At 34.9% G+C, this 15,065-nt stretch overlaps 1 protein-coding gene across 1 annotated transcript; it reads right to left on the bottom strand.

The window, feature by feature from the left end:
• Positions 1–12,446: 12,446 nt before the first annotated feature.
• LOC137813557 (rust resistance kinase Lr10) lies at positions 12,447–14,915 on the bottom strand. Its single transcript, XM_068615887.2, has 2 exons — positions 13,796–14,915; positions 12,447–13,712 (listed from the first exon to the last, which is right to left on the bottom strand). Exons 1-2 carry the CDS (start codon positions 14,556–14,558, stop codon positions 12,622–12,624), a joined length of 1,854 nt encoding a protein of 617 aa, XP_068471988.2. The 5' UTR covers positions 14,559–14,915; the 3' UTR covers positions 12,447–12,621.
• Between the last annotated feature and the right edge of the window lie 150 nt (positions 14,916–15,065).

Below are 15,065 nucleotides of genomic sequence, written 5' to 3' on the forward strand. Positions count from 1 at the left end.
AAGGACGGAGGCAAACACGGCGCATACGTCGATCCAAGTTTGACGAGGCAAAGCTCCAGCGTTTTGGTCAACAGGCAGGATCAATAAGGAATTTCACTAATTGGAATCAGTTCGCCATTATAAAAATCTTTACCCACGTCAAAATTTCCAGCATCCAATGGAATCTTGTAAAAATACTTAGCTTGCTGGAGAGCTTTTTGAAAACCCAACTTGTGTTGTTGAACAACATAACCCTTAGCCCGAGTAACCCTTGAATTCAACTGGTTTATCACAGATTCTAAACGAAGATTATTATCAGCTTCAGCTTTCTTCGCAGCAGAAAGATCAGCGAAGTTTCCTTTCAATCGTTGAATCTCATCGTCAAGGGATAACTTCTGAGCTGTTAACTCAGCAACCTCATCCTTTAAAGACTCTTTCTCGACTTCATAACAATCCTTAGCCTTAGACAAATCTTCAACCTGGGAGGTTAAGGATCCGATCTTCTCATTTGATTCAGTTGCTTCTTTTTTCAATTTTTCAAGTTCAAAAGAAGAAACAACATCCTTAGTCTTTTCTCTTATTGCTTTGCCAATTAGTAAAGTTCGGCTAGCAAGCTCAATCACCGAATTTGTAAGAGAAGGAATAGTAGCCGATGAGAACATGTCACGAGAGGAAGCATCGGGACTAGTATGCACAAAATCCGAAAAACGTGTAGAAGAGGTGAAGACAGTTTCAAAAAGGTATTGAGAAGAGCTCCCAGAACCGTGACGATGCCTCTTAGAAGAATGTGATTTCTTAGCACTCTTCTCTCGCTTTCTAGCTTTCTTCGAAGGACCCGCTTCAGCTTCAACAACATTCTCGGTTGCCTCTACCCGAGAACTAGGCTAAAGAATTTCAATGTCCGCCTCCAGTTGGACATTCCTTTTAGGCCGAGGAGTGGAACCTCCAGATTGATTGAATAACTTGAAAAACTAAGCACGACCTTTCGGATTGGTAGCCGCCATCAAACCTGAACATTATCAAAAGATTTAGCAAAGTTAAGGTTCCTCTATAATAATAAAAGAATCTGAAAGAATCACATACCAATGAAGTCTTTTCGAGGGTTACGAGCAACATATAGACGGAGTAGAGCACGAGTAGGAATCTTCTGGGAAAAGTGACAAAGTACCGAAATGACATGATGTTCTTCATTGCTCATGGAATGGTAAGAACATGAATTAAACTTCAAAGGAGAACGAGTCCAGTTGAAAGGAAACTTTGGAACATCACCATTAAAGAAATATTTCTTCCTGGTTTCCTCAATAAAAACTTTGAAAAAACCTCCTTTGAAATTCTTATACGAGGTGGTAAATGGAGATAGAAAACAAATTTTGGTCTTACTGATCAAAGACAACCAGCGAGGTTTCTTACCGGGCCAAGAACTGTAATAGTATAAGAAAGTTTTCGGACTAGGAGTCAGCGAGAGATATTTACACAAAATACTAAAAGCTTGCATATACGCCCAACCGTTAGGGTGAAGTTGAGTAAGTGCAACATTAAGAAAACGTAAGACGCCCATTTGAAATTCACTCGAAGGAAACCTAACATGGAGATCGGTGAAGAGACACGCATAAAAAAAAAAAGAATTTGGAATTATCGCCTTCACGGCCATGGTATACATTGTCAATGGCTCGAGCTCGCCGAAAGGAAATTATTTCTTCGGTAGCTTCGGGAGAATAAACATAAAGGTTAGAAAGTAAGTTGCGGAGGTTTAAAGAAAATCTGTATCGAGAGAAAAATTCTCGAACCTTGGGGTGAACCCATTCGTAACCAAGACGAGGTTTTAATTTCTGCTCGGCCAGTTCATCCTTTTCCTCGACGTCAATATCCACAACTTCTTCACTCGACGTTTTCATACAAGAAAGTGTTTCAGACGAAGATGTAGACTCAGTCTTTTTATTGATTTCAATCACTCTCCTAGTAGATTCGTTGCTCGCGCTCGAATACCCCGAAGAAATGGAAATAGAGCTTGAAGAAGACGTCATACCTTTTGGACACAATTGCTTAAACTTTCTGAAAATGCCAAAGGAAAAAGCGGTAAAACAAAGCAAATGAAATTGAACATTTATAGCCATGGAAGAATCATGATACATGAACAGTCATGATGCAGTAAGCGTTATATTAAATTGCATCAAATGGCTAAGGATTCACACCTTGTCATGTCAAACTGCACAGTCAGAGGAAGCACGAAAAATGAAGAGTCCTGTGCAGAATTAACACGACATTAAAGGCACGTTTCTTTTCAAAAATTCGTTTTCCCTCCCAAAATATAAAAGAGGTGAAGTTTCATTTTCTCATAGACATTTCGTCGTTTACATCTCCTTATGCCTGGGGGGCTTAGTGTACTGATTCGGCCGAGAGATTCGGCCGAAAGGTCCAATTAGGCCAAGAGGCCAACCGAAAGCAATGTGAAGATTGAGCCGGGAGTTTAACCCAAAAGTGAAGATGTGAAGTTGAACTAAAAAAAGGTCAATTGAGAGAATTAAAAGAAAAAGATAAAATAAAATGGAAATTATTATTAAACAAAAGCCCATGAAAACGGGCCCAAATATGCAGGTGTGTGTAGTAAATGTTTAATACAAAGAGAAAAAGCCCAAATAACTTCTGGGCCCAATAAAAGAGTAGTATAAATAGAGGGTCATCGTAAGAGGTAAGGGGAGTGAATTCATTCTAATATCTTGTAAAACTAAATCTAACTTTGGCATCGGAGCACCTTTCAGGTACACACACCCATCTATGAGAGGGAGCCGAGACTAAAAACCGAAAGATCAAATGGAGTAAATTAAGTTTGACTGGAAGCTGTTTGTACCGTCCTGATCTACCAAGATTTGGGCCGATTGGGTTTGCCAGCTTTTGGGTCGATGGTGATGAGCTCATGCCCTAAAGCCTTTACGCCTCGCGAACTCCGCTCAAGGTTGGGGGGCTGTGTACCGTCCCGATTCTACCAGGAATTGGGCCGATTGGGTTTGCCAACTTTTTGGGTCGATTGGACCTGATAGGAATCAGGACGAGAAGGCTAGCTGGCCTAAGCCCAATCATACAGTCTTAGCAAAATTAGATGGTTTCCTCGGATTTAACGAAAACCCCAGTTTAATTGCACAATATTCTTAATTATATCGCTTAAATACTCCGATTATATCGCTTAAATACTCCGATTTGCCTGAACAATATCCTTAATTATATCACTTAAATACTCTGATTATATCGCTTAAATACTTCGATTTACTTGAACAATATCCTTAATTATATTAAATACTCTGATTATATCGCTTAAATACTCTGATTTACTTGCACAATATCCTTAATTATATTGTCTAAATACTTTGACTCGCTTGATATTCCTGATTACGTTGCATAACTGCCTGGATTATATGATAGAATCATCCCGATATACTAAGATTTTAGGAAAAGTTACCTGAAGATGACATGTTAATATCCGGAGAAACGAGAGTCCAAAAGAAAAAGCCCGTAAGGCCTTATAAATAGACAACCACCCTCAGGGAGTATCTCAACTTGCTTTTTTACATTATACTCACTAGATATACAAAATTTGATGCTCTTAGTGACTTCAACGTCGGAGTGTAATCGTGGGAGGAGCCCCCATTCGTTCTCTAGAAGCTGATCTACTAAAGCTTGAAGGGAGGCCATCAGGAGCTCATCCGGATTCCGACCGACTTCAAGCCAGCGAGAACAGTGTCCATCAAGCAATTCGATAAAACGAGAAAGATTTATGAACCAAGTACAAACCAAGAACAAATAAGCCGAAAGTTTGAGTCGAGAAAGGAGTTCGGAAGCGAGGGCCGAGAAGTCAACGGGTGGAAGGCAAAAAAAGAGTTTGCTTCTATGTCCTTGTAAGAACAATTAATTTATTACTTTTTTCGTGTTGTTATAAAATAAGGTGTATGATACTCATTTAATTCAAAGTTAGAAAATTATTATTTCATTGAAAAGATTTCACATATAAGGAAATGTTTCAACCTTAATTGTGTCTTTATGTAAAAAAAATGCACAAAAAATGAAAGAATTTGGGACTATGAACATCATAAATGTTTTGAATATATCTGTACTTTATTTTTTCTTCTATCTTTAAAAAATCTCGTGGTATGATACTACACTTAATCCAACTAATTCAAAGTTGGAGAGAAAGAAAGATGAATGTGTACCTCTACTCATTTTAAGATGAACATTTTTAAAAACAATAAGAAACAAGGTTGATGTGTGAAGATTCATTATATTAGTTCACCCAACAATAAGAGTTACGCCCTGTCACCTCAAACAACCTGCTTAAGACTCTCACTAAGTATTTGTAAACCATTTTAGGTACACAAGTATTTTATACCTCTCCAGGTTAATCAATATTCTTACACCTCTATAGGTCACCCAATATTCTTACACCTCTATAGGTCTCTCAGTATTCTTACACCTCATCAGTTCACCCAATATTCTTACACTTATACGGGTCACCAAGTATTTTCTACCTCTCTATGTACACTAAGTATTCTTTACCTCTTTAGGTAACCAGTCTTAATCTCTCCCAAAGATTAAGACCTCTTAACAATAAGAAACATATTTACTCAGAGAACCATGAAACCTCTAAGGGTATACTTCACAATGTGAAATATTTACAATGGTTTAGCACACAACCCAATCTCACAAGTCGCTTTACAATATCTGATATGAATATATATGTAAAAATCTCAATACATAAATGTAAAAGCATTTATGTACACTTTGAATATTTTTTTTTGTTATTGTTCTTGTATTCATTTTTTCAAGGTCTTTATAAAGTTTTTAGAATATGACCATTGAAATTTTGCATTCTTCATTCTTCCATATAGCCATTATACGCTCAATATAGAAACAATTACTCTGATTGATCTTTTTGTGTTTTGAATGTGTAAGGCATTTTGAATTCTTTCCTTATACTATTCAAATATGAACGTTGAGGATTTAATCTTCTTTACTCAAATATGTCATGTTGTTCTTCTCTTTAAACGTGCTAGATGCTTAAAATGGAAATTTAAGCTTTGATGTTTTCTACGCGTTCATGAATCACTATAATCTTTTGAAATTGTTTCTTTACTCGCATTTAATCGAATGTTGAAGCTTGAACCAATTCTAAATTTGAATATTTCCTTTATTACATTGTTCATTATCTTCCACGTATTAGACGCTTAATATGGAAATATTGGTTTTGATAAAATCTTCATGTCTTTAATCACTTTTTGTTTCTCAAAGAGTTTCTTTATCTAAGTAAAATTTGACCGTTGAGGATAGAACATTTCTTGACTTGTATATCTTCTCTTCAACATTATTAATTTCTTTCTTCATATCAGATACTTATAAAGGAAAGTTCAAATATATGTCTTCAATGCATTTTACTATTTGTTTGTGCTTAGAATCATCTTTATCTTTGAATATCTTCATTTGTATCTTCTTAATATTACTTCATTCTTGATCTACGCAAATCTCGCTCATCAGTTTCATATCTTTCCTATCTTCTTATCAGACACTCAATAAGGAAAATTTGACATTCAACTTTATTTATGTCTTTATGTTCCTTTGATAATTTATAGGAACAATACAAGTATTAGTGAATATTATAATTAACATGATAAATCATGTGTATCATTGAAAAAATATAATATAATATAATGTAGTTAATAGTATTTGTCAAACTCTTATAAGCATGAGTCATCCTTTCACATTGTAAATAATATAATAAAAAATTTCTCTTTGGTCATGTAATGGGCCTTGGTTTCATCTTTTGGGTCTTGTATTTGAGCTAATACTAGAGTTGGGTGTAAATAGTAATAGAGTCTAGGTAGGGTTAGAATTGGGCTTCATTGAGCCCAATTGTAAATGGGTGTGCGTCTAGAATAAATGGGCGTTCGTCTAGCAACATGGAGCAACCCCTCTAGGCATGGTGAGCATGAACATTGGCAAGGAGAGCATGGGTATCCACATAGCATATCCTCAATGGAGAAGATTTCCACAATTGAAGATAGGTCACTTGTCAAGCTCCAATTTGAGAGGATTTGCTCCAATGAGAGAGAGTCATTTGTCATCATGTGAGTGGAAAGTTTTTAGGGTTAAAATTATGATATTGGACACCACTTTACACTATAAATAAGAGTGTTAATCCTTTTGTAAAATTCATCTAGAATGAGAAGAGTTGTGTTGTCCATTTTTTGTCATAAACATTTGTTCTTGAGCTCTCTCTAGGCTAATCTCTTGTGTAATCCCCCTAGAATCTTAACTAGTGAGTTGACCTCATCTTTCACTCTCCCAAACCCATATTTTCCACTTCAAATCTAGATATCTTTTCCTCCATTGCAGAAAGCTTCTCCAACTCCATTAAAAGATACAAAGCAATACAATGCAAGGAGAAAAAGGTATCTATCATTTGGTATCTAAAGTCATGGTTATGTTGAGATAAGTAGAACATTTTTTCTTCTAAATTTTCTTTCCATATATTATGTGTTGTCTTCACTATTTTTAGATTGTCTTAAACATGTTTTGGTTTCATTCCATCCATTGATTTGTTGTTTTGTTCAAATTTTTTGGTTCAAATCACTTGTTCCTACTTGAACCATCCATATGTTGTTCTGGGTGCTCTAATTTGTGAAACCATGTGTGCTTTCGTTTTCTCTTGAGTCCTGTTTCATTTTATTTGGTTAATTCACTTTAATTGTGCTTCGTGTTATTTTCTAAATTTGTCCATGTTGTCAAAGTGTTGAGAATTCATGAATGTCATAAAATTCTAGTAGTACTTTTGTTCAATTTTATTTTCTTGCTTTTGTGTCCAACAACAATAAAAATTAGAAAAAAATTATTTGATGAAACGAAAGTGATTTGGTGTTTTTGTGTTTTTAATTTTTTGTATTTAAGATATTTGACTTGTTATTAGACCATTGACAAGTTCCTTATTAAAGTTAGGTTTCCTTTGTGTCTTGAGTTAATCATAATCTTCTTTCAATTCCACAACTTTCCTTCTTTTTGTTGTTTGATGATTTTTGGTATTGGATGGAAAAAATTATTGCAAGCAATGTACGCGTTCAAATGGTGTGGAATTTTATGTGAGAACTTCAATATGTTGATAGGCACATCCAACTTTTCAGTACAAAAAATGATAAATGTTGAAAGCCTAGATGCCAGTATTGAAAAAGTTCGAAAGAGGCGTAGAAAAAGGCTCTTGGGTTTTGATTTACTGCATTTGTTTTAATTCATATTTTGAGCTGAAATTTTGTGAGAAGATTACTTATTGTGTTAGTAATTTGTGGTTAAAATGTGGGAGAAAAATTCAATCTATAAATTGAAATGAATTGTTGAATTAGTGTTGCGAGAACCATTCTTAGGGATTTTTGTTTTGTTTTATTCATATAATCTTGTACCATTCTTATGTTTCTTTTGAGTGCTTACTTTTCTTAGGATTGAACTAGTTTAAATTTGTTGCAATTTCAGTTCCTAGACTTAGAAATTTCTTTTTGTTTCTTAGCTTTCATTCTTCTTTGTGTTTTAAGTATTTTTTTCATTTCAAAGAAATTTGTGAAGTGCAATTGGGATAAGTTATGGCTGAGAAAGACTTGATATTTAAGTGATCCTTTTATCCACCTCTCTTTCTTGGAAATTTACCTTTTGTGCTAAACTTACTTTCTTTCTTATTGAAATACTTATAATACAAAATTAAAATGTCTAGGAAAACTTCTCACTATAGTGGAAGTTACCCTAGTGATGCTCCATAAATTTCAACATGTTTAAATCAATAGCTAAAGTCACTTTAACTATGGAGAAAACAAAAAGGTTGCTTTGAAAGAAAAAGAAGCCCAACTTGCTATTCTAGAGGAGGACCTTAGACTTTTAAGGCAACAAGAAGAAAACATCCAACAAAAATTAAAAAGGTAGAAGTGTGTCCAACAAAAGTTATAGGTTGAGGGATACTCAGTTTGGGGAGGGTAGCTCAAGAGTGAATCAATATTATCAACCCCAACCTAGAAGACATAGAAGAGTAACCAAGCCTAGAGAGGTTAGAGTCGCCTTACCTCACTTTCATGAGAAAGAAGATGTTGAAGTCTACCTTGATTGAGAAATCAAAGTAGAACAACTATTTTATTGTGACTAAGTCAACGAGGAAAGGGAATTACCCATGGAAATCTTAATTTTCCAGGGATATGCCATGTACTGGTGGACTTCCTTGAAAATAGGGAGACACCTCCACAATTGAGCCATTTGTTTAGTATTGGAATGAACTCAAGAGTGCTCTAAGACACCATTATATTCCCTTTTACTATAATCGGGAGCTTAGGGATAGGCTTTAAGGACTACATAGAAAAACATGAGTGTAGAAGAATATAAGCAGAAGATGGAGTTATACATGATGAGGGTGGGAATCCGGGAGGAAGAGAACATCACCATAGCTAGGTTCATGAGCGGTCTCAATCTTGAGATAAGAGTCAAAGTTGAATTTTTGCCCTATAGGGATCTTAATGTCTTGGTCCAACTTTGCATTAAAGTTGAGCAACAAAATTTGAGAAAATAATCAAGTCGAAAAGAAAACTCTTACTCTAGTTCTTACCAAAAGAAAGATTCCAAGAGTGATGGTGTTTTTACAAAAGATAAAAATAAAGAATAACCCTCCAAAAACCTATATAAGGAAAAAAGCAAGGATGTGCAAACCTCACACAATCGCACTAGGGATATTTAGTGTTTTAAATGTCTTGGTAGAGGTCACATTGCATCTCAATGCGCAAAAATATGGTCATGATCTTAAGGGGTAAGGACATTTATAGTAGCAAGGATGAAACATTTAGTAAGAGTGAAGAATTCGAGAGTGAACATAATGAGGATGCATATCCATGTGAGGGGGATCTGGTGATGATCCGAAGAACCCTAAAAAATCAACCTAGTCTTCAACTTGAATCACAAAGGGAGAACATCTTTCACACCAGATGTAAAATTTTAGAAAACACATGTTCTCTCATTGTTGATAGTGGGTCATGGCGTAATTTTTTCAATACTAGGTTGGTTGAGAACTTAAATCTAACTGTCATTCTGCACCCGAAGTCATATAGTTTCATTGCCTAATGAAGATGGGGATTTGACAGTTAATCAACAAGTGAAGGTCAAGTTACTTGTGGGCCAATATGAATACAAAGTTTATGGAATATTGTTCCCATGAAAACTTGTCATATCTTATTGGGAAGGTCATTGCAATTTGATAAGAAAATCATACATAATGGACAACTTGCTAGAAGTTACAAAGGTAGAAATGATAGCTTGAAGCAGTAAGCTTCCATTTTGTCTTGCAGTTATGAGGACATTTTCCAACTCGGACAATGACTCTTAGCAAGTGAGGAGGCAAATGAGCAATTGGCTCGTTAGTTCCAATCCTTTCAATCACTTTTTCATTTAGTTATGCAATTCCTCTCTCTAGATGCTCATAGTCTTTTACAATAGCACCAATCAATGCAAGACCATTACAATCCACAAATCCCATTAATGTAGGACCAACCTCATGATCATCAACAACAAGAGTCATCACAACAACAAATGTAACCATAACAACAAGAAAATAATTATGAAGAGGAAAATGTTGATCAATCATCTCCTGAGTATGTACATTATTAATTAGATTGTTATTGGAATTTTAATGTAGTTCTTTATCCATACTTTTTTATTTATATTTCAAGTCTAATGAATAATACATATTTACATATTTCATATACATTTATTTCATATCTTAAGACCAATTATATGCATTTATGAATGGTACATTGAATATTAAATTCATTTGTATGTTATTTATTTGGAGATTGTACAATTGTTATATAGGATAGACAGATGTACATATCTATGGAATTTTTGGAAAAGCCTACCAAAATTTTCTTTTTCTAATATTACCTAATTTCATTGGTAATATATTGAAGAACACATATGTCTGTAATTATCGAAAGACTCACCCGACAGTAATTACCGAAGGGTCCATCTATCGATAATTACTAACGGACACATCCTTTGGTACATTAATGATAAATGCATTCGTCAGTAAATGCATTATGATATATAGTCAAAGAATGGGATTATTGAGGGCTTATCCCTTGGTAATTTCCAAAGGATAATGTCATCAGTAATTACTAAAGGATACATTTGTTAGCAATTATCGACAATCATAATAAATCCATTGGTAAGCATTACCGACAGTGGTTTTATCAACAAATTTAGTACTGTCATTTTTTTCCTCAGAAAATGCAATTAGCGACGAATTTCTCACATTATCTACAGATTTTGACTGTCATTTTCTTATGAAGGTTATTTGTTTATGGTAAGGAGAATGTTTGGTCAAGTCCAAAAGGACTTTGATGTTACTCAAAGAAAAAATATTTTTATAAGATGGCTTATGATAAAGGTTAAATCATTGTAAAATTCATACTAAGATAGACATGCATTATGTGTAAAATGTATAAAAAAAGCAACCTGAAAAGCTGCAAAACCTCCCACAAAGCAAATAAATTGAATAAATCTTGTAGAAACATAAGAAAAAGAACAAACAAATAAAGATTAGAATAGACCAATTCACTCAGTGCATGAGGAACGAATAAGCGGATTGTCTACAGAGAGCAAACATTAAAGAAATTCCCAAATTATTGAGCATGGATGACATGCGCTGAGCAAATTGAAGCCACATGAACTAAGAGATACATATTTTAAAAGGCTAAGCGAATTCATATGGGTTGAGCAAAAAGAGTTCTTCACCATAAAGAAAGATCAAATTCGCTTTAAAGAGGCTTGTAGCCAACTTGAACCAAAGGGATAAAGATTCATTTTTGCTTAGGTTTGGCTTGAAGCAAATCCCAAGCCTAAGAAGACTTCATGGTTAAGAAAGGGTTGTGATGGGCTCAACTTGAAGCGAATCCCAGCCAAATCCCCGGATATTTGAATCCAAGAAAGCCCAGAAATGGGCTTGAAGCCCAAAATATTTCTTTAACGTGAAGGAAACCAATTGATAACTATTTTACAAAAAGTGTACCATGTTAGAAGTAATAAATTATCCCCAAGGACGGATATCAAACATACAAGGAACAGTTAAAATCTCATATATAATATTCACTAAATATAAGACAATATGTAAAAAGTTTGTTGAAAGGTTGTGTGTATGATGAATTTGTAAGAAATAAAATAAAGCAAAGTAATTGATTTGTATGAGTGAATTGAGAAAATTGGGATTGGGGTTCATCCTTCTCACTCGTTTGTATTTTCAAAAACATATAATATTTCATATTGATTGATATTGATGCACATATAAAAATAATTCATATCGATTCCTGCATACAAAGTTATTATGAGAGTCTCCTAAATATTGATTCATCGCATAAAAACTCCTTATCTTTACAAACTAATGTTATAAAGCAAATAACATTTCAAATTTTTTCCTTGCATTCAAATATGTTAAGCATTATCATTTAGGTTAGATGCTTAAAAGTATTTTCCAGTCAAATATAAGGATCAAAATCATGAATAGTTCGACCTTTGAGAATAAAATGATAATACCAATGATCAATCAAGAGCTGAATATTATAGATAAATATTACCTGAATACATAAGAGTTTGAAAATTACTCTCGATCCCAAAGGGAAGAATTAACCACTCATGTTGGCCCATGGGAAGGAAGAAAAGAAGATCCGAGATGTTTCTCCTTGACAACTACCTCCTCTAGAATATTCTATCTCTCTCTATTCTTCCAATGATGTCTAGGGTTATGTCTCACGCCTTCTATTTAACGTTAAAAAAAAATATTAATAAGAGAACAATCTAGTTTCACAACAAAAAGAATAGAAATTGGAAGGCAAAACATGGTATCACACCAAATGTTTCATTTCTCTTGGTTTGCTCGTAAATAAAAAATGGGCATAAAGAATTCTTTCATTGGACTCAAAGTGGGTGTCAAAATGTTCTAATTAAGAGTTTAGGAGGAACCTAAACCATTTAGTATTAACGTCTTATCTTTTCTTAGTTCTCAGGTCCTATTTATAATTGGTTATTCCTATTGATGTTGTAATTATAATTAGATCTAGAGTTTAGATTTCACATTATTTCCCCTTCTAGAAAATCTTATATTTTCTTTGATAATCTTGACAAATCTAACTGGTAAAGTACCTACCGGACACAACCTCCAAGTTTTGAAGGTAAGTGAAGAGACTATCAATTAGGTTGGTAAAATGCCTAATTCTACACAACAAAGAATTATGGATAAGGTCGACAAAATGTCTATTCATATACTGGTGAAATGCCTACCAATACAACTGTGTATACAATTTTAGTTTTACAAATAAATGGCATGTAGAAATTCTATTTGTCATTAAAAATGGGTTTGTTTAATTATTTTTTATTGGACTTAGTTGAAAGAAAAACCTTTATATTAATAGAGTTAATTCAAAGCCAGAAAAAATTTTCTTATGTAAAGAAAACAAAATGCATTTAAACACTACTGTTTGAATGTAATCATATTACATAAAATACATGTTCTTTTTTTCTACAAATTAATATACTATTTTCTTCCACTGTGAATACATTAATAAAATTGCGAGGGTAGAAGTTGTTATTCGCTTATTCTTGAATCGCTTCCAACGCCATAGGAGGTCTTGTTGAAGTGAGTCTGCCAGTAGCAGTGGAAGTCGTTGAGTGAAATGGGTTAGGAGGAACAGTTAACTGGTTTTCCTCTGCAGTTTCTAACATTTGTAAGACAGATTTTATGGATGGTCTGTTCACTGGCTGCCACTGAATACACCAAAGTCCAACAATAGCTAGTTTCTTTGCAATTTTAACTTCATCTTCATCCTCAACATGGACATGGATATCTCCATCAACCAGGTTATGGATCCAATCTGGGTAGAGAACATGGAAATCTTGTGCTGAAGATATGTCTACATTCTTCCTTCCTCCAACCATTTCCAACAACAACATTCCATAACTGTAGATATCAGATTTATAAGACACATTTCCAAAGTTTCTAGAAAAAACTTCTGGTGCAATGTATCCCAAGGTTCCCCTTGCAGCTGTCATGGACACCAAACTAGGATTCCTTGAACACAATTTGGCTAAGCCAAAGTCAGAAATTTTCGGAGTGAAGTTGTCATCGAGTAACACATTGTGAGGGTTGATGTCAAAGTGAATAATGGGACGATCACAACCTTGATGAAGATACTCAATCCCTTTAGCTATGCCAAGAGCAATGTGTTGAAGCTTCTCCCAGCCAAGAAAATGGTCCTTGTCGTCCGGTGGAAATATGAAGCTTTGTAGCGAACCGTTTGGAAATAAATTGTAGACAAGAGCACGATGGAGTCCTTCTGCACAGAAGCCAAGCAAACGAACCACGTTGATGTGGTGGATTTTTCCCATAATTCCAACTTCATTGATGAAATCTTTCCCATCTCCCTCTGTATTATTGAGGATCTTCACAGCCACCAGAATCTCATTCGAAAGCTTTCCTCTAAATACAGCTCCATGAGCTCCTTCCCCCAACTTCTCTTTAAAACCACCTGTGATTCTTTTAATATCAGCATAGGTAAATCTTGCAGGCTTATCTGCCCTGTAATCCTCTAGAAACTTATCCACTCTAGCTTGGTCTTCTTCTTTCTTTCTAAAATGGCGGTCTATCTTAAAGACGGCAATAACCGCCAGCCCCAGAAAAACAGAACCTGCAATATCATTAGGAGACTTGCTTAAAGAGAGAAAGAAAACAAAAAACTAAGTGAACTAATATGATAGAGTCTGGTCTCACCTGCAGCAGTGAAAAGAACAGATCTGGGAATGTGAATTTTTCTTGGTTTGCCACTGCAGTCTACACATTCGATGTCCGTTTTGCTGTTCTTCTTCCATTTACATCTATTGCCTTTTGCTTCGCACTCACTACAACTTGGTTTGGACCATCTCAAATTCAACCGATTCGTCCGCAGGTCAGAGGCCGAGGCCTGCGAAATGATGTTGAACATCTTGGTACAAGATGTTAGGTCCAATTCGAGGATACTTTCGTCAGAGTTAGATACATAAGTCGGACAATAAATCATATCTTGTGAACCCGAGTTTAACTGGTCGCTGTTTCTCAGGTGTGTAAGCCCAAGTAAAGAACAATCGAAGAAGTTCAAGTTGTTGTATCTTACAAGTCCATATGATGAATAAAGTTCGTAAGGAGGAATAGTAAAATTGTAGAGGTTTAGAAACTTCTTCGGAAGGCAATTTTCTGGATCTTCCAAGTAAGTAAGCTGAGATCGGTAGTCTATGTTTGTGACACGGAGTTTTACTGTAGGGTGCACAAGCATGGTCTCTTTATTTTCACTACAATAGACACATAAACCGGGAGAATCACATGCATCTTTCATCCCCTGGAGGAGTTGGAAGGGAAATCTAATAAGCGGTTCTTCAGACCCACAAGACAATTCCGAGCACTCGTTTTGACCGCTGCTACTTACTGCAAGCATGAGTATCAGCAATAGTGTTATCAATATGGAATCACCTTGGAGGGGTAGCATACTCGACTCGCCCATCCCAGCAATGCAAGTGCTTGTTCTCTTTTGGGAAAAGAAAAAACCAGACACAACCTAACTTGGTGCCTCTTTAGATTTATGTTTACCCTATTTTTTGTATTTTTGTTTATTCAATTTACAATCACCCAATAGAAAGAAAGGGATCCAAAAACACGGTTTCTCGTCAAAGTCTACGTCTGTGTTTTAAAGGTTATTGCAGAATTTTCCAAGAAAAAATCCCCTCCCTAGTCGAAGTCTTCCATCTTAAATACGAACTTTAATGATAAGATTTTAATGCATGGCCCACCCCTGTCCCCTGTGACTCTTCAATACGCGTATTGGTATAATTTCTACGAAATTACAAGAGTGAGTTTTTCCTCTGTTCTAAACGGTGTTCATATCTTTTCAATTGTCCAATAATTGTTTAGTAACAATACCCTAATAAAAACTCAATAAAAGAAAAAGATACATCCCTAACCTTCTTGCTTATATCGTTACACCAAAATAATAATAATTAAAAAAACATTA

Source organism: Phaseolus vulgaris, chromosome 1 (genome assembly GCF_051622355.1).
Source record: "Phaseolus vulgaris cultivar YP4 chromosome 1, ASM5162235v1, whole genome shotgun sequence".
Classification (NCBI taxonomy): Eukaryota; Viridiplantae; Streptophyta; class Magnoliopsida; order Fabales; family Fabaceae; genus Phaseolus; species Phaseolus vulgaris.

Coding starts and splice junctions, on each gene's coding strand:
- LOC137813557 (XM_068615887.2), bottom strand. CDS start 14,558: ATGGGCGAGTCGAGTATGCTACCCCTCCAAGGTGATTCCATATTGATA. Junction 13,713..13,795: donor TGTTCTTTTCACTGCTGCAG/GTGAGACCAGAC, acceptor ATGATATTGCAG/GTTCTGTTTTTCTGGGGCTG.